The sequence below is a fragment of the Suncus etruscus genome, chromosome 7, assembly GCF_024139225.1.
Source record: "Suncus etruscus isolate mSunEtr1 chromosome 7, mSunEtr1.pri.cur, whole genome shotgun sequence".
Taxonomy (NCBI): domain Eukaryota; kingdom Metazoa; phylum Chordata; class Mammalia; order Eulipotyphla; family Soricidae; genus Suncus; species Suncus etruscus.
The window spans coordinates 14,739,276-14,763,525 of record NC_064854.1 but is presented as its reverse complement, the minus strand read 5'-3'; the positions used below and the strand labels follow the sequence as shown (position 1 = coordinate 14,763,525).

Here is a 24,250-nt window from a genome sequence, read left to right as displayed (position 1 = left end):
AGGCTGCCTGCTGTAATATGTTTCCACCCATTTTACTTTTTAGTTTCCCTAAATAAGCATATTCTTTGGTTTTTTTTTTTTTTGTTTGTTTGTTTTTTTTTGGTGTTTGGGCCACACCCGGTGACACTCTGTGTCCAGAAATTGCTCCTGGCTCGGGGGACCATATGGGACGCTGGGGATCAAACTCGAGCCTGTCCTGGGTCAGCCACGTGCAAGGCAAGTGCACTATCACTTTGGTCCAAATAAGCATTTTTTTTTTTTTTTGGTTTTTGGGTCACACCCGGCGGTGCTCAGGGGTTACTCCTGGCTGTCTGCTCAGAAATAGCTCCTGGCAGGCACGGGGGAACCATATGGGACACCGAGATTCGAACCAACCACCTTTGGTCCTGGATCAGCTGCTTGCAAGGCAAATGCCGCTGTGCTATCTCTCCGGGCCCGCATATTCTTTTTTTTTTTTTTTTTTTTTGGGTCACACCCGGCAGTGCTCAGGGGTTATTCCTGACTCCAGGCTCAGAAATTGCTCCTGGCAGGCAATGGGATGCCGGGATTCGAACCGATGACCTCCTGCATGGAAGGCAAACACCTTACCTCCATGCTATCTCTCCGGCCCCCGCATATTCTTTAAATAGAATTCTGTTATGTACGTTGATTAAAGTGGTTCAGTATTTTATTTTATTTTGTGTTTTAGATCTACACCCAGCAATACTCAGGGGTTACTCGTGGCTCTGTACTCAGACATCAATTCCTGATGGTGCTTGTGCTTGGGACCATATGGGATGCCTGGAATTAAACACAGGTCCACTCTTTGCAAGGCAAAGGCCCTCCCCACTGGCTATCTCTCTGGTCCTATGTGTTTTGTTATTTTTAGGTAATGTATTAGTCATACTTCATTTAGGACATCAGTAACAGGTTTTCTAGCTTGAGATTGTCCGTGTTGTCTTTGTGAAACTCACATCACACCAGTGTTTTCCTTCCTGTGCTACTCAGCTAGTGATAGATCTTTCATTTGCTCTGTGATATGAGGCTCTGTGTGCAGGCTTTGGAAATCAGAGGCAGTGCTTGGCTTTCTTCATCTGGCCTTATTTAGAGCAGCTCGGACTCAGGAGGTGACTGGTTGACTCACAGTGAGTCTTGTAGTCCTTTCTCAGCCTTCACCACCTCTCCAGCTAATTGTGCCTCCTCACTGGTGAGGATAAAGATTTCAGATTTTAGGGGCCGGCGAGGTGGCATTAAAGGTAAGGTGTCTGTCTGCCTTGCAAGTGCTAGCCAAGGAAGGACTGCGGTTCGATCCCCTGGCGTCCCATATGGTCCCCCCAAGCCAGGGCCAAGTTCTGAGCACTTAGCCAGGAGTAACCCCTGAGCATCAAACGGGTGTGGCCCGAAAAACCAAAAAAAAAAAAAAAAGATTTCAGATTTTAGCAACCTACAGCGTTCCTGCAAATTGTGAAACAAATGCAGATTTCAACAGTTCCTACCCTCAACACCCTCAATAGTGTGCTTAGCTTATGGAGTTCTCTGTTGCTGTTCATTCTTCAAAACAACTGTGTCACTTCTGGGAAACTGAGGCCTGAGATCTGTTGGCCTTTATCTCAATAGAGAGAAGAGTGGGCCTGCTAACCTATGGTTACAAGTTTAGATTTGGGAAGAGCTGACATTGAAATGCCCTTTATACAAATGACCTCTACTATATAGCATTGTAATGCTTCAGCAATACTGACTTTCATCAGAAAGTTCAAGTTATTTTTCTATAATGGTTGGAGTCAGAGAACCTGAGGGGAATTCATTTACCTTGTTCATCAATACATCAAAATCATTGCAGCTGATTTGATGTTTGTTTTTGGCTACATCCAGCAATGATCAGGGATTACTTCTGCACTTGGTCATTCATGGAATTGATTGGAGGGAACCAGAAGGGATGCTGGGAATCGAACCCTGGCTTGGAGGGAATCATACCCTGGCAGCATGCACTGACTTCATGAATTCTTTTTCAGACATACTATCACTCAGAGCTGGGGAGAGAGTAAAGCACTAGGGTACACACCTTTCATGTGGCCCACATGGAGTTTGATCCCAGCACCACATTATGGTTCCCCAGTGCTGCCAGGAGTGACCGCTGAGTACAAAGTCAAGTAATCCCTGAGCACCTCCTGTTATGATCTCAAATCAAAATGTTCTAAACGTATCATTTTTGGGGTTCGTCATGGGCCATGGAACTTCTCTTTGGCACGAAACCTTGGTGGCCCTAAAGCGTTAGGTCTCCCCCCCCACCACCATTAAAACAAAACAGTAAAGTTAAAACACATTAGGGGCTAGAGCAATAGCACATTGGGGTCTTGCATGTGGCTGACCCAGATTTGATCATTGGCATTCCATATGTTCCCCTGAACCTGCTAGGTGCGATTTCTTTTTGTTTGTTATATTTTGGGGGCCACACTGTTTGATGCTCAGGGGTTTCTCCTGGCTAAGTGCTCAGAACTTGGCCCTGGCTTGGGGGGACCATATGGGATGCCGGGGGATCGAACCGCAGTCCTTCCTTGGCTAGCACACCTTACCTCTAGCGCCACCTCGCCGGCCCTTAGGTGTGATTTCTTATTTATTTGTTTATTTATTTATTTATTTTTGGGCCACATCCAGTAATGCTCAGGGGTTACTCCTGGCTATGCACTCAGAAATCGCTCCTGGCTTGGGGGACCATACGGGATGCTGGGGATTGAACCTCGGTCTGTCCTAGGGTAGCCCATGCAAGGCAAATGCCCTGTCACTTGTGCCACCACTCTGACCTTCCAGGTGCGATTCCTGAGTACAGAGCCAGGTGTAACCCCTGAGCACAGGCGGGTGTGACACCCAGACCAATAAGTAAATATAAAACCAAATAAAAACACACAGAACTGCGCAGGGGTGGGGGGAGCTGTACTGGATGGTGGTCACGGCTTACTCTTTGCTCTGTGCCCAAGGATTATTCCTGATAGGCCTTGGTGATCTGGAAATTGACCAGGGTCAGCTGGGTGCAAGGCAAGTGCCTTAACCACTATGTTATCTGGCCTAAATATATACATACATACATACATACATATATATATATATATATATATACACATATATATATACATATACATATATATATATTTCCTTTTTTTTTTTTTTTTTTTTTTTGGTTTTTGGGTCACACCAGGCGGTGCTCAGGGGTTACTCCTGGCTCTGCACTCAGGTCGCTCCTGGCAGGCTCAGGGGACCATATGGGATGCCAGGATTTGAACTGGGGTCCCTCCTCTATTGGTCGTCTTACCGCTGTGCATCGCTCTGCTCCGGCCCTATGGCCTGGATATTTTAATATTTACCTTTTGTCATCTTGGAAAACAACAATGTGCGCAGAAAGTTAGGTTGTCACCTACTCTCCTTTGCTGTTGTTTTTGGAGAAGGCACAGGTAGGGCATGTGTAAATAGATGAGGAGGAGGAAGAGATCAAAGGTGAAGTAAAGAGGAAGAAAGGGATTTAGACTACTGATGAAATCACTAATGTTGGATAGGACAAGTACTCCTTTATTTCAGTGTCAGTCTCTAAAACTAATCTGAGAAAAACAAGTTTATTTTCTTTTTTCTTTTCTTTCTTTTTTTGGTTTTTGGGCCACACCCAGTGTTGCTCAGGGGTTCCTCCTGGCTGTCTGCTCAGAAATAGCTCCTGGCAGGCACGGGGGACCATATGGGACAGCGGGATTCAAACCAACCACCTTTGTTCCTGGATTGGCTGCTTGCAAGGCAAATGCCGCTGTGCTATCTCTCCAGGCCCCTTTTTCTGGAATTTCTTTGTGACTTACTGTATTTCATTGCCCTTCACTTGAGTAAACACATATTTTAGATGTTTTTGTTTTGTTTTGACTTACAGATTAGTTAATAGAGATCAGGGGCCACAACAGTAGTACAGCGGGTATTGCTTTTGCTTACCACACAATGGACCTGGGTTTGACTCCCAGCATTTCATATGTATTCCCCACCCCAACCCCCTGCTGGAATGATTCCTGAGTGCAAGGCCAGGGATAAAACCCCTAAGCACTGTCAGGTGTTACCCAACTCCCATCCCCCAAGAAGGGAAGGGTTATAAAGAACCACTACATGCTGGTGTACAAATAAGTAATAATAGATTGCACAGGCAGTTTTGCTCTTTGCCCCAAAGAGATGATTTAGAGATGTCAGCAGTAGCTTTTCAGTCGCACAGGATTGTCTGCAGTTGGCAGGCAGCAGAGGCTCACAGGGCCAATTGAAAGTGTTTCTTCAGCCCTTGATCTGAAGAGGGAGGAGAAGGGATGGACTTCACTGAGGACTGGTGGAATCTGCCTTCTTCAGTAGGTGGGGCAGGAGTTGTGACCCAGGAATTCTGGATGAGAAACAGTTGACTAATGGGGCTGAGAAGGCAGGAATGCTTAGGTCAGTCAGTTTTCCAACTCAGTCACATCCCAGCTTTCCATTCTAGGTGAGGAGAAGTAGCTGGAGTCACAGATATGATTCAGTGGGGAAGGTGCTGACCAGGGTTTCATCCCTGCACCACATGTGGTCCCTCATTGCCCACTAAGAGTGATTTCTGAGCACAGTCTGTGGCTGTGACAACAAAATGAAGAAACAACAAAATGAAGAAAAGGCAGTAGCTAGCCTACTGTATTGTGTCGTGGGGCTGCTGGCTCTGCTGTGTGACTCCTGGTGTTTGGCATGCCTGGGAATCAGCCCACCTGGGACCCTCCCAACATTCACCTGGGAATCTGTCTCTTACTGGGGCCTTGTTTGCTTGTTCTGGTCAGGGGACTAGGTCCTAAGGAGAGAATTGTTCTTTGCAGACAGAAAGGTTGAGATCTGAGGATGATGGTTGCATTCAGTGGAACCTCTACAGCAGGGGTCTTCAAACTTTTTAAAGTGGGGGCCGGATTACAGTCCCTTAGAGAGCTGGAGGGCCGGACTATATGAGCTACTAATTCCTACTCACACTGCACATATCTTATATAAATAAAATGAAAACTATTTATAAATAAACAGATCACGCACCAGTATTTCAATGGGAACTGTGGGCCTGCTTTTGGCTAATGAGATGGTCAATGTCCGGTTCCATATTTGTCACTGCCAGCCATAACAAGTGATGCAAGTGGGCATCAGTTAATCTTGATCTGGTTGGAGATTTCAGATGTTTCATTCTTGAAAAAGTCTGTTCACAGGCATAAGTGCTACCAAAGATGGTTACCATTTTGAGTGCATGGTTCCTGATATTTGGATATACACTGAGTGTATATGCTCGCAGGTATCTTGGCAACCAAACAGCGCTCAGTGCTGGTGGGCTGGATCAGACTCCTCTGCGGGCCGCATGTGGCCCTCGGGCCATAGTTTGAAGACCCCTGCTCTACAGAGTAACCCTTAGGAACCATATGCACATAGGAATGCTTCTATTTCATCTTATTGGACTTGTTTTAAGTAAGATAGAATTCCTGAGGCCGGATAGATAGCATGGAGGTAAGGCATTTGCCTTGCATGCTGGAGATTGGTGGTTAGAATCCCTGCATCCCTGAGCCTGCCAGGAACGATTTCTGAGCGTAGAGCCAGGACTAACCCCTGAGCGCTGCTGGGTGTGGACCCTGCCCCCCCCAAAAGAGATAGAATTCCTTTTTAATCAACTATAAAAATGACTGTGTTTGCAATTTGTCAGATTTAATAAAGTGCTTCTCATATCCAGGGGGATGTTAATGAAGTGATCAAAACTTATTTTTTTCCTCAGTTTTGAGGCCATGCTATCAGTGTTCAGGATTTATTCCTGGCTCTGTGCTCAGGAATCACTCTGGCAGGGTTCAGGGGACCATAAGGTGCCATGGATCAAACAGGGACCATGTGGGGTGCTGGGGATTGAACCCAGGTCATCAGTGTACAAGGCAAATGCCCTACTTGCTATTTTATATCTCTGGACCTAGTTAAGAGGTGGAGAGAGATAGTACAGCTGATAGGACCCTGGCCTTGCAGATACTGATCAAAGATTGACCCTAGAGTGATCCCTGAACTTCAGAGTTTGGAGTAAGCTCTGAGCACTGCAGGGTGTGTGTATGTGTAAAACCCTAGCTAAAAAAATTATCCTATATGGGGAAAAGTTTGTCATGATTTAGTTAGGAATTTGAAAGCTTTTAAATTTTTTCTCTAAAATTACTAAATGAATTCTGAATTAAAAACAGTGGACATTGGGGCCCGGAGAGATAGCACAGAGGTGTTTGCCTTGCAAGCAGCTGATCCAGGACCAAAGGTGGTTGGTTCGAATCCCGGTGTCCCATATGGTCCCCCGTGCCTGCCAGGAGCTGTTTCTGAGCAGCCAGCCAGGAGTAACCCCTGAGCACTGCCGGGTGTGGCCCAAAAACAAAAAACAAAAAACAAACAAACAAACAAAAAACCAGTGGACATTGGGGCTAGAGAGATAGCATGGAGATAAGGCGTTTGCCTTGCATGCAGAAGAACGGTGGTTCAAATCCTGGCATCCCACATGGTCCCCTGAGCCTGTCAGGAGCGATTTCTGAGCGTGGAGCCAGGAGTAACCTCTGAGCGCTGCTGGGTGTGACCCAAAAAAACCCGCCAAAAAACAAACAGTGACACTCTTAAATATGATTTCTTTTTTTTTTTTTTTTTTTGGTTTTTGGGTCACACCCGGCAGTGCTCAGGGGTTACTCCTGGCTGTCTGCTCAGAAATAGCTCCTGGCAGGCACGGGGGACCATATGGGACACCGGGATTTGAACCAACCACCTTTGGTCCTGGATCGGCTGCTTGCAAGGCAAACGCCGCTGTGCTATCTCTCCGGGCCCTAGTCTCCCTTTTTTTTTTTTGGTTTTTGGGCCACACCCTGTGACGCTCAGGGGTTACTCCTGGCTATGCGCTCAGAAGTTGCTCCTGGCTTCTTGGGGGACCATATGGGACACCGGGGGATCGAACCGTGGTCCATCCTAGGCTAGCTCAGGCAAGGCAGGCACCTTACCTCCAGCGCCACCGCCCGGCCCCCGTAGTCTCCCATTTTTAATGGTAAAAACAATTTAGTGAGCTGGACTTGGTTTAGATGATCCCAAATTTGTTGGCAACATCCAGGACATCATCAGAGCCAGTTTTAGCCTATCAGTTCTGATAAGGTGTTGACTTGGGGCATGTCAGTATTATAGAGCTTCTTCACAACCTCTTGTCTACTGTGTGTGTGTACCTATCTGCTCAGTGAACTTACGGGACTCTGTGGTTAGTGGGATTGTAAAGGACCTCTGCAAACCTGGTTCAGCCACATGCAAGGCAAGCACCTCACCTGCTGCAATATCTCTCCGACCAGATATTTGAGAATTTTAAGATACTTTAGTAACTCAGCTTAAGAATCAGTGATGTACTGTACTCTTAAGTTTACCTGCCCACTGTCATTTCTTTTTCACAGTATCCCACAGTGAGCCTCCAACTTCTCCCAGTGGAGCCACAGAGTAAGCAGCCCATGACTTCTGATCAGGACGCTAAGGTGGTGGCTGAACCGCAGGGCCAACGCGTCCAGGAAGGGAAAGGAGGGGCTCATCTGGTGAGTGCACTTCTTACGCCAGACTGCCGGCATCTCTTTTTTTCCTGATCCAGGAGTTGTTTCCATCAATAATAAGTCAAAGTCAGGCATTTACCTTGCACGAGGCTGACCCGGCACCAACCTGGTTTGATCCCCCAATATTTCATGTGACCCCTGAGCCTGCCAGGAGTAATTTCTGAGCACAGAGCCAGGAGTAACCCCTGTGTGCCACCATGTATGGTTCAAAAAACTACAAACAAAAACCAGAGTCATGGGGCCAGAGCGGTGGCACAAGTGATAGGGCCTTTGCCTTGCATGCGCTAACCTAGGATGGACCGAAGTTCTGTCCCCAGGTTTTCCAAATAGTCTCCACTCTTTGTGTGGTCCCCCCAAAACAAAACAAAACAAAACAGATTGAATGTGAGCAAGACAAAACACCCTACTGCTGTGCTATCACTTCAGCCCTGATTTGTTTGTTTGTTTGTTTTGAGTCACACCCAGCAGCACTCAGGGGTTACTCCTGGCTCTACACTCAGAAATCACTCCTGGCAGGCTTGGGGGACCATATGGAATGCCGGGATTCGAACCACCTTCCTTCTGCATGCAAGGCAAAAGCCTTACCTCCATGCTATCTCTTCAGCCCCCAGCCCTGATTTTTTTTTAAGAGTATATCTCATGATTTTGTCACTGTAAAGTGTAATATCCTTGATGTTTTTCTTTTCATAATCATGGTTTGAAAGCATGTTTTTTAACATGGTAGTGATGTTTTGTTTGTGTTTTCAATTTTACAGATGAATGGTCCCATATCTCAAACCACTTCTCAGACAAGTTCCATCCCAGCTTTGAGTCAGGTAAAATTGATGTTAATATTAATCACAGCAGGATTCAAGTACTTATTGTAAAAAACGTGGAGAATGTTTTTCCTAAGTATTTTCAGGGAATCACGGGGGTATAGAGAAGTAGTACTGAAATAACTCCTTCTAACATGTGTATGCCATGTGTGGCAATAGCTCTTTGTCACAGGATTTTTCACAACTTGGTGATAATCTGTTGTGTGATTAAGATTGGCATTAGATTTACTTGCTTATATTCTCAGAAGTACAGACATAGTGAACAGAGAAAAATTGGTCTCACTTTTTAGTTGTGCCTCATGAGAGGATTAGAACCTGGAGATACAGTGGGTTAAAATTCTGCTGTGCCTCATTTGTGTTTGTGTTTGCAAGTGTATCTGGAGCCAAATTTAAATTGGTCACTTGCAGCATGAAATAATGAACCTTAAGCTATAAGCTATAAAGAGTAAACCTGGGGCCAGAGCAGTAGCAGTGGGTAGAACACTTTCGTCACACATGGCTGACCCAGGTTTGATCCCTAGCATCCCAGTAGTCTGTGAATACTACCAGGAATGTACTCTCTCTTTCTCTCTTTTTTTTTTTTCTCGTGGTTTTTGAGTCACACCTGGCAGTGCTCAGGGGTTATTCCTGGCTCCAGGCTCAGAAATTGCTCCATATGGGGCGCCAGGATTCAAACCGATGACCTCCTGCATGAAGGGCAAACGCTTTACCTCCATGCTATCTCTCCGGCCCCCAGGAATGATCTCTGAGCAGAGTTGGGAGTAAGCCTTGAGCACCACCACCAGATGTGGATACCCTCCACCTCCACCCAAAAGTAAACCATATGTATTTCCCCATTTGTAAGCAATTCATATAAAAAGTCAAGATGTGGGAGTTGGAATTTTTGTTTGTTTGTTTGTTTGTTTTTGGGCCACACTCAGCGTTGCTCAGGGGTTACACCTGGCTATCTGCTCAGAAATAGCTCCTGTCTGGCACAGGGCCCATATGGGACACCGGGATTCGAACAAACGCCAAACGCGGCTGTGCTATCTCTCCGGCCCCAGGGAGATAGATTCTTGATCTAATTTTAAACAGGTATTTTTTTAATTTTTTTTTAACTTTTTTTAAGGTTTTGGATCACACCTGGAACCTGGAGATGCTCAGTTGTTATTCTTGGCTCGGACATGGGCAGGACAAGCATCTTATCCAATACAATCTCTCTAGCTCAAGATTGTAATTTTTGGGTGAGGGGCAGCTTATCTGACTTGCCTAGATCTTACTCAAAGTTCTGTATTCAGAGTACTCCTGACTGTGACTAGGGACTTACGTGGTAGTGGGTAGTGGGGACTGTATGGGTAGTGAGATATCATTACTATTATCTATATAATTTTGCTGTTGTTACCATTATATTATTATTTTTTAATTTTTATTTTATATTACACTCAGCTGTACTCAAGGGCTTATTCTGGTACAGAGATCACCACTAGGTCATCTGTTTGCAAGACATGTGACTTACCTACTGTACTTTCTTTCAGTCCCTAATTTACATTTTTTGTTTTGTTTCTGGCTACATTTGGTTCATGGATCACTCCTGCTGAGCCTTAGGGATGACATGGGGTGCCAGGTATTGAACCTGGGTTGGCCGCTTGTAAGGAACATAACCTAGCACTCTGTTCTATTGCTCTGGCCCTAGTTTACATTGGGAGAGGGGGTTGGGCCACACCCAGCAGCACTCAGGGGTTACTCCTGGCTCTGCGCTTAGGAATTGCTCCCAGCTGGCTCGGGGGACCATATTAGATGCCAGGGACTGACCACGTGCAAAACAAACGTTCTACTGCTGTGCTATCACTCTGGCTCCTACTTTTTTTTTTTTTTTTTTTTGGCTTTTGGGCCTCACCTGGCAGTGCTCAGGGCTTACTCCTGGCTGGCTGCTCAGAAATAGCTCTTGGTGAGCACGGGGGACCATATGAGACGCTGGGATTCGAACCAACCACCTTAGGTCCTGGATCGGCTGCTTGCAAGGCAAGCACCGCTGTGCTATCTCTCCAGCTCCTGGCTCCTACAATTTATTTAAAAAAATTTTTTTTGTCCACACCCGGCTCTGGTCAGGGCTTATTTCTGATTTTATGCTCAGAACATTCTTGGTGAGTTTGGGGAACTGTATGAGATGCCAGGGATTAAACCTGGGTTGGCCGCATGCAAGGCAAATGCCTTATGCACTGTACCATCACTGACCCCCCCCCCCACGTTATTAAAAAAAAAAAAAAGAAATTTATTATTGATTTCTGAGTCCTGTCCTGTAGTGCTTGGGGGTGGACTCTAGACTATGTAATGCCAGGGCCTCCTGAAAGCAAAAGATGACCCAGTCCATTCAGTTCTCTGGCCCAATCTTTCTTAAGTGAAAACCCTAGGTCGGACAAGGCGTCTAGTGGTTTGAAGGGAGTTATTTTTTTTTTTTTAGAAATCATTGAGGGATTTTTCACTTTTATTTTAGAACAAACTTCTCTTTTCCATTCTTGCTTTGCAGTCCAATATAATAAATATAAAATGTCAGCCTCGGGGCCGGGCGGTGGCGCTAGAGGTAAGGTGCCTGCCTTGCCTGCGCTAGCCTAGGACGGACAGCGGTTTGATCCCCTGGCGTCCCATATGGTCTCCCATGCCAGGAGCGACTTCTGAGTGCATAGCCAGGAGTAACCCCTGAACTTCACCGGGTGTGGCCCAAAAACAAACCAAACAAACAAACAAAAGTCAGCCTTATTTGGGGCATATAATTAGATTTGAATTTTGAATTATCTGGTTGTATTTGCTAGCTTGCTTTGAATATTTTGTGGGTGAGAGCTATGATATGAATTATCTAAAGAAGAACTGAGACACTTGGATAAGAATCTGACACTTTATAGGGAAATAATCAGCTTAAGAACTGCTTTCACAGGATTTATCTTTTGAGGGTCAGTAACTTTTTGTCCATCTTTTTTGTTTTGTTTTTTTTGGGGCCACATCCGACAGCGCTCAGGGGTTCCTCCTGGTTCTAGGCTCAGAAATCGCTCCTGGCAGGCTTGGGGGACCATATGGGATGCCAGGATTTGAACCACCATCCTTCTGCATGCAAGGCAAACACCTTACCTCCATGCTATCTCTCTGGCCCCGTTTTGTCCATCTTTGATACTTTCTACCATGTCCCCCTACCGTGTGTTTTTAGGGTGGATATAGCATTTATTAGTTTTACGAGGATCATGGTCTTGGGGGTATTCATGAGCTGGGAGGTACCATGAGAGACTGTCAGCTTTACCACATGTCTAAAACTTTGTTTTCAAAAAGAAAGAGGCTTTGTAAGAGGATATATTTGCATATAGTTGTAACCAGTGTATACTTATGTTATTTTATCCTATTAAATCACTAAGCATGATTTCATCTATAATATCTCATTGCTTTAATCTGCAGAGCAGAGCTTTCTCTATTGATAGGTCACCATTTCCTAGCCATTTGATTTTGGTGGAAGCTTTTTATTTTCTGCTTTTGTAAGTGACATTTTTTTTTTTTGGTTTTTGGTTTTTGGGCCACATCAGTGGCACTCAGGCACCTGGCTCTGTGCTCATAAATCGCTCCTGGCAGACTCGGGGACCATATGGGATGCTGGGAATCGAACTGGGGTCTGTCCAGGGTTGGCCACATGCAAGGCAAACACCCTACCACTGTGCTATCACTCTGACCCCTTTAAGTAGTATCTTTCTGCAGTCTTTTCTGACTGGTCATATCTGTGACCTGTTCCCTAACTAGTGTTTGTGAAGACAGACTGAGTCTGACTTCTGGCTGATTAGTGCTCTGTGGTTTTAATTGGGAAGTGAGTGTGCCTAATAGCCTGATTTCAGGACCTGTCTGTTAGGGTCAGATGCTCCTAAGATTGATGTGACGTGAATAGGAACAACTTGGTGATTTCCAGATTAATGACTGAACAATTCAGAGTAGACTTTACATTCATTAGTGGTAATATCTGCCTTGCCTATGATACAGTTTCCCATCTCTACAGAACTCCTGAGTAGTGAGTAGTTCTAGATGTGGTTCATCCACAGTGGCCTTCTTGGGCAAACCATGGAGTTGTTAGAGCATGACTTCCTTTTACATTATCACAGTGAGTGGTTCAGTTTGCAAAACTGTTCACTTGGAGTTAGCTTGTATTGAATAGACAGTGAGATCATTACTTTTTTTTGAGGGGTAGGCAGACCTGGCGGAGCTCACGGGTCACTCCTGGCTCTGTGCTCAGAAATTGCTCCTTGTAGGCTCGGGATCATATGGGATGCCAGGGATTGAACCCGGATCCATCCCAGGTAGGCCGCATGAAAATCAAACACCCTATCACTGTGCTATTGCTCCAGCTCCTGAGATTAGTACTTAATAAGAAGTTTGAACTTCCATTCATCTAGTGCCGAGCACTGATGGTAAAACCCTGAACCTATTGCTGTAGGAGCAGGTTTTGGGAGAGGGGTATATTCACAAAACATCAGACAATGGAAAAATTACTCAAAGAATGTGAACAGATGAAAATAGAAGTCTTTGGGCCCGGAGAGATAGCACAGCGGCGTTTGCCTTGCAAGCAGCTGATCCAGGACCAAAGGTGGTTGGCTCAAATCCCGGTGTCCCATATGGTCCCCTGTGCCTGCTAGGAGCTATTTCTGAGCAGATAGTCAGGAGTAACCCCTGAGCTCTGCCAGGTGTGGCCCAAAACAAACAAACAAACAAACAAAAAACAACAACAAAAAAAGAAAATACAAGTCTTTGATAAGCTCAACAGAAACAACTTAAGAATCATTGGAGTCCCAAAGATCCAGGAAGAAAACCCCCAGGAAGAATCAATAGTCAAAGACATCATTACTGAGAAACTACCAGAGCTAAAGACTACATGCAACCAAATCCTACATGCCCGAAGAGTACTAGCTAAAAGAGACTCAAGGAAAAGCACACCAAGACACATCCTAGTCACAATGAAGAATCCCATAGTTCATATACAGGGCCATGGGCACTTTAACGAATCATCTTCTCTCACGTGCCAAGTCATGTGTAGGACCATGTGCTTGGGAACCATATTTCAAGTCAGAAGTCAAAATGGGATCAGCCACAAGCAATACAAGCACTTTCATCCCTGTGCTTATTCTCTACCTCTGCATCTTTGTTTTACTAAAGAGAAAGCTGAGACCCTGAGAATCTTAATTTCTGCAATAAAATTTATTAGAAAGTGATAGAGCCAAATTTTGAATCCAAGCAGTTTAGCTTCTGAGTCCAAATGCAAGAGATAAAATACTTCTTTTTTAGCATCTGTTATTTCATTTAAAAGAGAAACAAGGGGCTGGAGTGATAGCACATGGTAGGGCATTTGCCTGACTTGCAGCTCATCTGGGACAGACCTAGGTTCCATCCCCGGCATCCCAGGTGGTCCCATGAACCTGCCAGGAGGGATTTCTGAGCACAGTCAGGAGTAACCCCTGAACACCGCCAGGTGTGCACCCCCCCTCCCCTCCCCCCCAAAAAAGAGAAACAAGTAGAAAATAATATTGAAAATAAAGCCCTGTGTCAACTATTTGCACCTGTATGTGAGGTTTTATGGGTTGTTTTTTTTTTTTTTTTTTTTTTTTGCACCACACCTGGTGACACTCAGGGTTACTCCTGGCTATGCGCTCAGAAATAGCTCCTGGTTTGGGAGACCATATGGGATGCCGGGGGATCGAACCACGGGCTGTCCTAGGTTGCACAAGGCAAACATCCTACAGCTTGTGCCACTGCTCTGGCCCCTGTATGTGAGTTTTTGAGATTAAGTGTAATAGAGCTGAAAAATTTTATGTGGAGAATAGCTGTTATATTTTAGGAACATTATTGAGTTATGGTGAGGCAAGAGCAGAAGAGAGAAGCCTTATTAGCCAATAATTAAATCATGAGGGTGAGTATGGCAACGACTTCAGGAGTTTGTGTCCTTCATTTCAAGTGACTCTGGAGAGGTGGATGTAGTCATGCCAGTTTGGGTTGGATAAGCAAGGATGATAGATGATAGTTTTATTTGGAGAAGTAGACAACCAGAAATAAAGGTTTGTTTGGGGAAATTTTCAGGCAGAAAAGGCCTCCCCACTTCCCTCTCCATTGCTGTTGTCACATTATCCGTGGAGCTGCACATGGTCACCCTCTCGGAAAGGAGTGGAGGTCACACTTCACCTGCACTGCTTGTCCCTGCTTTTTGGGGGATGTTACTCCTGGCAGTGCGCAGAGCTTACTCCTCTGCTCAGGGACTATGCCTGTTGGGACTTGGGGCACTGTAAGAGAACTGGGGATTGAATCCAGGTCAACTGTATGCATGTAAGGCAAACACCTTATCTACTGTAGAATCTCGGGCCTTGGGGGTCACAATTTTTAGCATTGTTGTACACTTTAGCGTGACTTCCCATAAATACTTCATGACTACCTCTAATGGTTAGTAGATAGCATTTCATTTTTGAGCCTTGCAGTGTTGTTCCTGACCAGCAGTTCTTATTTCTCAAAGGCAAAAAAGCAGATACATAGCTAGTAGCTAGTTAAAATCTTACAAAGCAAACTCTTGCTCTCTTTTCCTTTGGGAAAGTAGACCACTGTCTCCTTTGGATGCCACTATGCCATGAGTGATCATTCAGAAAGACACAGTAGACAGTGTCCAAGTTTGAACTTCTGGTCCAGGTGATCATTTTACTCTTGAGAATAAGAAAGACTTTTGTTACAGTGAGCCTGTTCTGAGCCTTTGGATTCTGTGTGTGGTTTCAGGGTGGGCCTGGAGTGATGACTGTGGAACAGGGCCGCTGTCATTAGGATTCTGGATTTGAGTGGCAGGCACATGTGACTACTGCAAGGGGCTATTTTTGGTGTTGGGTGTTGACTTCTCAGAGACCAGAGGAAGTTAGTGTGAGATGCATTTGCACAGACTCAGAGCAACAAGCACTTGTGTGAACTTGAACTTCTAACATGGGCTGTTGCTTCAGCAAAGAGTTAAGTAGGGACAACAGTGAAAAAACTGCCTTGTTAGAAAAATCTGTGGAGGAGAAGGAACCGGAGAAGCAGATAAGTCAAACTTTGTCTTTGTTATTTGATGCCCTTGACGGTGAGCAGCTCCACAAAGTTGGCAATGGAGCTGGCTGTGCTGCTGGAGCTCAGCCGTGTGTGGGGGTTTTGGTACAGCCTATGCATACTCGGGCTCATAGATCTCCTCACTTGCCTAACTCACTATCTTCTGCAGTTCCTACCTTCTCAGACGGACCTGTCCAGACCTCAGGAAGTGTTGTCTGTGACACTGTGTGCAGGGATACTGACAGTGATGAGGCTCTCCCACTTATCCCTGAGCCTCTGGGCTGGGGCCTGCAGGAAGTTGCTCTTGTGAGGAGCCGAGCATGCCCCTCCACTTGTGCCAGCCTTGATTCAGGGGGAAAGCCAGCAAGAAAGGGTCAGATCAGAAGTCATGATGAAACTGGCCTTCCGGAGCCTTTTGCCAGGGAGGTGGAGGGCGAAAACTGTGTGTGTGTGGACCTCACTTCAGGCCGTAATTCTGTAGAGAGCGGATTTTACAGTATCTGTGTCTTGGATCCTGCCTGCCTGCACCATGAGGAGGAGCTCACTGCAACAACCAAGTGTTGCTCAGCTGTCCCTGGTAGGGAGACCCCCCAGGGTGCCTGGCCACTGACTCAGCCCTCCCAAGGCTCAGAGCAGTTGGAGTGCCTGCCTGGCATGTCAGAGCCAAATGAAATGAAGGAAGTCAAGAATGATGAAACTCAACTTTCTACCCACAGTGACCTGCCCTGTAGAGTCAATACCGGTGACTTGCAGGCTGAGTCTTTAAGGGCAAACGTTTACCCTGGGCTCCCTAAAGATTACCCGGAAAGTCGTGCATTGCATAATGCTGGCATCCATTCTGAGTTAAACATTAGCACAGGCACTGACTCACTCACATGTGTCTGTGCCGTTCCTGAAGAACAAGTGCGTTCGGGACAAGTCATCCCAGGGGGTGACTCACATGTTCATTTCACTAATAGTGCTCCAGGTGTTGGGAGGAACCATGAATTTGGGGCTGGAGCTGTCACTGTGGGTCAGAATCTCCCTTCTGAAAAGGATTCCATAGCCCACTTGAGGGACACTGATGGTTTCCTCTTAGAAGTTAGCAGACTGGACAGTAGTTTCCTTGCTGTAAGACCGGACGGAATTAATTCAAGTCCCCAAAGGTGCACCACGCAAGAGGGCTTTGGCAACATGTGTCTTCCTGTTCTGACTGGCTTCCAGGAAACAGACCCTCACAGGCTTGATCTTAATCCTGGACCCAGATCCCTCCTGTGGCCTCAGATGACTGAGGCTCAGCCTCGTGGACAGGACAGCAGCCTGGCAGCTGGAACCCCCCATTCAACAAATGAAGCATTGCCTTTGTGGCCAGAAGGTAGTCCATCTCCTCTGAGCAAGGCTGAGGTGGGTCCTGGAAAGGGGGCCTATGAATGGGCACCACCCTATCAGTGGGATCTGTGTGTTGACATGGGAGCTGGCCCACCCTGGGCACAGATGTGTGCTGGCAGGCCTTCAGAGCAAGAGACAGACACAGAAGGAGTGTATGAAAGCACAGTCCCCCCAGAGAATACCAATTCCAAGCCAGGATCTCCAAATGGCAGATCTCTTGATGACTCCAAATGTTCCCAGAATCATTTTATTTCCTCCACAATTTTGGTCAGTTGTCTAGAAGAGCAAAAATGTGAAACTGGCCTGAATTCTAAGGCAGAAGGTGAAATGTGTTTCCAGAGAGCAGAGGGTGACCCTCACAGGTTCAAAACTGGAAAAGACTCTCTAAAAGTGTCTAAAAGAGAGACAGTTGGTCATGACATAGAAGATGTTAGGACAGAGTCTAGAACTGCCTTGGAGGGGGAAATAAGTTCTCAGAATTGTAACACACTGCCCAGGCAGCATGGTCTGGCTTGGATGACTGCCGTGACCACAGCTTGCTCTGATTTGGAAACAGATCAGATGGAGAGAAATGATGACACTTGGCTAGTGGACGACGGTGGCTCTGTAAGTCAGGGTGAGGGTTCCTGTGCACAGGAGGGCAGTCCTGTTTGCAGTGAGGAAAAGTCTGCACTACCACATGTTTCTTTGGAGTCAGCTGTATATGCTGCTACTTCTGGAGATGGTGCATCTCCAGCGGTGAGTGATCTTCAAGGAGCAAACCCTGCTGAGGACTCGGATGCTTGCAGTGATGACGCCCACAGAGTGCATGTCACGAACCCTTGTGGTACAAGCAGGCATATGTTGACTTCTAGGAACAGAGACACCACTCTTTCAGTTACATCACCCACCTTCTGTGCAGAAGTGGACTTTGTAGGGAGTCCAGAGGTAGCTTTTGGAAATGGGGGGCTTTGTGACACCTCTGAGGGGCAATCGTACTTGGCTGGTGTTGGCCCTACAAAAGCTACTTCCCACAGCACACCCCTGTCAGATCCCACTTTCCCAGTCTTGCCAAGTGTCAGGGACTGTGAGGTCACCCACTCAGAGGGCGTGGGGCATAAGCTTGACTCGCAGAGTTGCCCAGAGGAGTTTTACTGCCAGTTGCTGAATGAACAGTCCTGTTACCCGACAAAAGAGTTGGCCAGTCAGATGTACCCCGAAGACCTGGCATCTGGTTGTAACTGTCCAGTGGGCTGTGTGTGGGCAGATGCTGCTGGGGAAGGAGCAGTGGGAAGAGAGAACACCTGTGGGGAGAACCTGCACATGGAGATCCAGGACTGGGTAGCACCCCTGCTATGGATGCAGAAGCCCCCTTATCCACCACCTATGGCAGCAGATGTTGTCATTTGGAATTGGCAAAATAGTGGACAGCTAGTAAGTATGATTTAAAAAAATAAATTGTTGTATTACATAATTAATGATGGAGCTGGATGGGGCTTGATCGTGATGGATGCCATTCCAGGCCACGTGGCTTCACAACCCCATTCAGCCGGCGAGTTCCAGGCCCAGGTGAATCGCGAAATCACTCACTCACAGGCAGGCTTCAGGAAGAATCATCTTTATTTAGGCCCTAGCCACCACGTGTGTGTGGCCTATCTCATAACCTTTTAAGCATTCAGCCATTCCAGGCTACCCTGCGTCTAAACTCTTTCAGCCATCTTCCTTAGAGCGCCCAGCAGGGCCAAAAGGCAAAGACCTTTAATCCCCTGGCTTCCGGGTTTATCTACCTATTCCAAGACCCCTCCCAGGAATGGGCCGGGTCTTGGAAGTAAGGTCACACCTATTATCCGGTTCCCAAGACCCCTCCCAGAAATGGGTGGGTCTCAGATAGGTATCCTACAATAAATAACTGTTTTGGCCACACCTGGTAGTGCTCAGAATTTAATCCTGGCTCTGCTCAGAGCTCAGTCCTGGCAGGCCTTTGGGATCATAGCGAGTGGTAGGCATCAAACTTGGTTCAGACGCGTACATGGTAAACACCACCCTTCCTTTAGTACTGTCTCTCCAGCCCCTAGTAAGTATGCTTTATACATTAGTGCCCTTGTGCTGCTCTGTCAGTTGGCTGCTTCTTTGGCAAGGCTCTTAAGCATTGTTGAGATGTCTTGAAGGACATTCCTGGTGATCCTGGGCGGGTCTGAAGGTTCTGTGCTCAGGCTTGGCAGTACCATGCTGCTTGAATTAATTATTGTTTTTTTGTCACATCCAACAGCAATCAGAAATCACTCCTGGCAGGCAAGGGGGACCATATGGGATGCTGGGATTCAAACTGACCCCTCTTATTTTTAAATTCTTTTTTTTTTTTTTTTTTTTTTGTGCTCAGGGGTTACTCCTGGCTCCACGCTCAGAAATCGCTCCTGGCAGGCATGGGGGACCATGTGGGATGCCGAGATTTTAACCAATGACCTTCTGTATAGAAGGCAAACACCTTACCTCCATGCTATCTCTCCCGCTCCGCTTTAAATTCTTTTCTTTTAAATTTAGTGAAGGCTTATTCTTTACCAAAAATTTTTTTTGGGTTTTTTTTTTGGGGGGGGGGGTCACACCCAGCAGTGCTCATGCCATCTCTCCAGCCCTCTTTATAAAAATTGAATGTTTATTGAGATGCCATGATTTACCAAGTTCTTAATAGAGTTAGTTCAGACATACATTGTTCCAACACCAATCCCACCACCCATGTTTCCTTCCCTCCCTCCCCTCCACTAGTATCCCCAGGTTCCGTCTGATTCCCCTTCCTCAACATGCTCCCTTGGCAGGTACATAGCAAATGTATTACATGTTACTTGGTCCAATAAAACTTAAAAACTTAAACAATAAAAAGGAATGGCAAATAGGATTATCAGAAAATAAATCAATAAAAGTCTTTTTGATTGGGGCTGGAGAGGTGGCACAAGCAGGAAGGTCTTAGATACGCTAACCTAGGATGGACTTCGGTTCAATCTCCCCCCCCCTCCCCCTACGTCCCATATGGTTCCCCAAGCCAGGAGCGATTTCTGAGCACATAGCCAGGCGTGAGCATCAGTGGGTGTGGCCAAAAAGTTCTTTTTTTTTTTTGGTTTATGATTTTTGGTTTTTGGGTCACACCCAGCAGCGCTCAGGGGACCATATGGGATTCCAAAATTCGAACCACCAACCTTCTTCATGCAAGACAAATGCCCTACCTCCATGCTATCTCTCCATCCCCCCCCCCATTTTTTAAAAATTTTTTATGATTAACTGGTGTATATTTTTGTCCATATCTTTGTTTTATTTTGGGACCACACTGGGGGCGGCGCTCAGGGGTTACTCCTGGCTCTGTGCTCAGAAATCACTCCTAGCAGGCTCAGGGGACCAGATGGGATGCCGGGGATTGTACCTGGGTCCATCGTAGGTTGTTTGTGTGCAAGGCAAACACCTGTTTGTGCTATTCCTCTGGCCCCTGTGTGCACCATTAAAGAGTGCCATGATCAAGCTGCATGTTGGGAAGTTGTCCTCTTTTTAGAGAAATTTTGTCAGGAATGTTTCCTGAGTGCACACAGCCAGGAGTAACCCTTGAACACTAAAAACTGGATGGATGGGTGGATACTAAAGACATGGAGGATTTACTTGTGTTTGTGTATCTGGTGATACTGCTCTCCTTGAGCTTGATGGGCTTTTTTCACATTTCTCATTTGTTTTCTAGTGTTCTGGCTGTGCTGGAGATGAATCTTTGTAGCTAACCCCGCTGGGGGATTAAGCTGATTGTTGCTCTGTCTTATCTGCCATCTTCACTGAATGACAGAAAGAATAGCTTCCCTTGGCCTGTAATTTGTTGAGTACTTCTCTCCTTTCAAGAGCTGTGCTGTGGGCCCTTAATATGGAGCCAGGGGGTGTGCTGGGCCCCTCTCCCAGGAAGGGGCTCTGCCTCCCAGGTCTGATAGGTCCATCTGTCTACCAGTAGAAGCCTCACCTGGGATGGTGGAGAGCAAGCCTGAGGCCAATGAGTGAAGGCTTATTTTTTTTTGTTTTGTTTTTGGCTTTGGGTCACACCTGGCAGCGCTTAGGGGTTACTCCTGGTTCTACACTCAGAAATCGCTCCTGGAAGGCTCAGGGGACCATATGGGATGCAGGGATTCGAACCACTGTCCTTCTGCATGCAAGGCAAATGTCCTACCTCCATGCTATTTCTCCGGCCCTGTGAAGGCTTATTCTAAGCAATGAAGGCTTGAGTCAGGTGGATAGGAATCCAGTTCTTGTTTGCCAGCTGAAGAGAGAGCTTGTGAATCATTCTCCTTATCACCAGCCCTGCTCTGCTGTTAGTTTGCACCCTCTGTTGGTGGGCAGTGTCTTTGTATAAGCAAAGGCTGTTCATGGAGTGCCTCTCCTTCCACACTGTCATCTACTTTTTGGAACAGAACTGGCACATGCCTACTGAGGGCTAGAGAGATATCCCCACAGGCTGAGCACATTCAAAGCACACTTTGTATGTAAGAGGCCCCAATTCAGTCCCTTGTACCATATGGTCCTCAAGTAGTTCTAGGAGCAATTGCTGAGCACTGCTGGTTTGTTCTCAAAAATAAGAGACCACATTATCACTGACACTGGGAGCTCTAAGAACAACCACTGAGCACTGCTGGTTAGGACTTTAAAAAATGGTACCCGCCCTGCACTCTGGCACCATTGAACCAGACCATTGGTTGGGACCTCTTTCTAGAAACTAATAAATTCAATTGGTTAACAAACTCAGAAGTTCTTGCTATTTCCAAAGCATGTCTTGAGACCTGTACCACTGAGAGGACATACTTGTTTGTTTTTTTTTTTGGTTTTTGGGCCACACCCGGTAATGCTCAGGGGTTACTCCTGGCTATGCGCTCAGAAGTTGCTCCTGGCTTGGGGGACCATATGGGACACCGGGGGATCGAACCGCGGTCCGTCCAAGGCTAGCGCAGGCAAGGCAGGCACCTTACCTTTAGCGCCACCGCCCGGCCCCATACTTGTTTTTTTTGTTTGTTTTTTTTGTAGTTTTTGGGTCACATCCGGCAGTGCCCAGGGGTTATTCCTGGCTCCAGGCTCAGAAACTGCTCCTGGCAGGCACGGGGGACCATATGGGATGCGGGATTCGAACCGATGACCTCCTGCATGCAAGGCAAATGCCTTACCTCCATGCTATCTCTCCGGCCCGAGAGAGGACTTACTTGTAATGGCAAAGTCTCTTTGATTCAGTAACGTTTTTTGTTTGTTTGCTTTTGGGCTACACCTAGCAGCTTTGGGGTTACTCCTGGCTCTGTGCTCAGAAATCACTCCTGACAGGTTCAGGGGACCACGTCGGATGCTGTGGATGGAACCTGGGTTCATTCCTGGTTGACTCAAGGCAAATGCCCTACTGCTGTGCTATCACTCCAGCTCTGGTTCAGTAATTTTTAAATATAAAGCTTTTGGGGGGGTGGAAATGGTGTGTTTGGGCCACATTCTTGAACTTTCTGCTAGCTCTGTGCTCTGAGATCACTCTTGACGGGGGTTGGGGGACCTTATGGGGTGCTGGGTTTGAACCCAGATTGGCCATGTGCAAGGCAAGTGCCCTGTATTGCTGCACTATTTTTCTAGCTCAATTTGGGAGGGGGGGTTGGGTCACACCCAGTTGTGCTCAGGGGTTACTCTTGACTCTATGCTCAGAAATCGCTCCTGGCAGGCTCAGGGGACCATATGGGATGCCAGGATTCAAACCACCGTCCTTCTGCATGCAAGGCAAATGCCCTACCTTCATGCTATCTCTCCGATCCTCTAGTCAAATATTAATGCTCACTAACTATATGGATATAGCCAATAGAAGTTGAAGTCTGGGGCCGGGTGGTGGCGCTAGAGGTAAGGTGCCTGCCTTGCCTGCGCTAGCCTTGGATGGACCGCGGTTCGATCCCCCGGTGTCCCATATGGTCCCCCAAGCCAGGAGCGACTTCTGAGCACATAGCCAGGAGTAACCCCTGAGCGTCACCGGGTGTGGCCCAAAAACCAAAAAAAAAAAAAAGAAGAAGTTGAAGTCTGTAGATTAGGGGATTATTCACGACGCCTTTCTTTGCCATGCCCACATTTGGAAGTCACACCAGAAAGAATTGGCTCAGGTTCAACTGTTCTGTCCCTTGAGTTGTAAAGGCATGCCACTGTAAAATGAGGCTTTGAAAGGCTCACCCACTGGCTGGCATTCACATATGGGTGAGCTTGATAGACAGGGCTGATTGTCCGAGCTCAGGACAAACACTAGTGCAGCTGCACAGGTATCCTGATGCAGCTGGCTTATAGGACCAGTGAGAGTTTTTTGCTGTTTTTTTTTTTTTTTTTTTTTTTTTTTGTAATTTGGCTACACCTGGCGCTACTCAGGGTTTACTCCTCTGTGCTCAGGAATCACTCCAGATGGGCTCGGGCCAGTATGAGATGCTGGGGATTGAACCTATATTGGCTGCATGCAGAATAAATACCTTACCCGCTAAACTATCTCTTCAGCCCCTTTGTTGTTCTTTCTGTTGGTTTTGTTTCTGAGCCATACCGAGTGATTCTCAGGGTTTACTCTCGACTTGACCTCAGAAATTACTCTTTGTGGTTCTTGGGGGGACTATATTGAATATTGGAGGTGGAGCTGGGTCGGCCTCATGCAAGACTCCCTCTCTGCTGTACTATCTCTCTAGCCCCAGCCCTGCTGTTCTGAGGCGGCATCTCCACTGCAGAGACAAGCCATGTTTATGTTTGACCCAATGCACTGAGCAAGGTGTCCTGTGCCTGAGAATGCTGCTTTCCCAGATTCTTGTACTAGTGCCTTCCCATCAGGCCCAAGAGCTCAGCTGTTAGCTCATTCTATAGATGTAGAACTGGCAATCCTATACTTCTGAGCACATCCATTAATTTCATTTGCTATCCAAAATGACAAATGGGTCTCTTTCCTCCATGCCTGCCCATTTGATATTCCTCATCTACCTTGCTCTCTGTATTTGTTTTAATAGTTTCTGTCCACTTGTTGGTGGAACCATTCTGTTTCAAGTCTAGAAAACAAAATTTTTCACTGGGAAGTGACTATTTTTTAGTGGAATAGCATTTTTGAAGGGTAGACTTTGTTCAGTACTTGGCTGTGCAATGAGTAATTTTGATTGTTTAGCATAAAGTTGCTTTAGAATGTATGGTCAACTCAGGATTTTAGCAACCTTTGCCTAGCTAGGACTTTTAGTGGAAGAATAAAGACTGAGAAAGGTGGGGCCGGGCGGTGGCGCTAAAGGTAAAGTGCTTGCCTTGCCTGCGCTAGCCTTGGACGGACCACGGTTCGATCCCCCGGTGTCCCATATGGTCCCCCAAGCCAGGAGCAACTTCTGAGCGCATAGCCAGGAGTAACCCCTGAGCATTACCGGGTGTGGCCGAAAAACCAAAAAAAAAAAAAAAAAAGACTGAGAAAGGTGAGCAGAAGAA

At 46.5% G+C, this 24,250-nt stretch overlaps 1 protein-coding gene across 1 annotated transcript in view; it reads left to right on the top strand.

Annotated features, from left to right (window-relative positions):
* The first annotated feature begins 7,421 nt into the window (after positions 1-7,421).
* Positions 7,422-24,250, top strand: part of LARP4B (La ribonucleoprotein 4B) — a 52,552-nt gene continuing 35,723 nt past the window's right edge. Inside the window, exons 1-2 of the mRNA XM_049776292.1 lie at positions 7,422-7,556; positions 8,327-8,386. Coding sequence (XP_049632249.1) covers positions 7,476-7,556; positions 8,327-8,386 — 141 coding nt within the window. The 5' untranslated portion in view covers positions 7,422-7,475. The remainder of the gene's footprint in view (positions 7,557-8,326; positions 8,387-24,250) is intronic.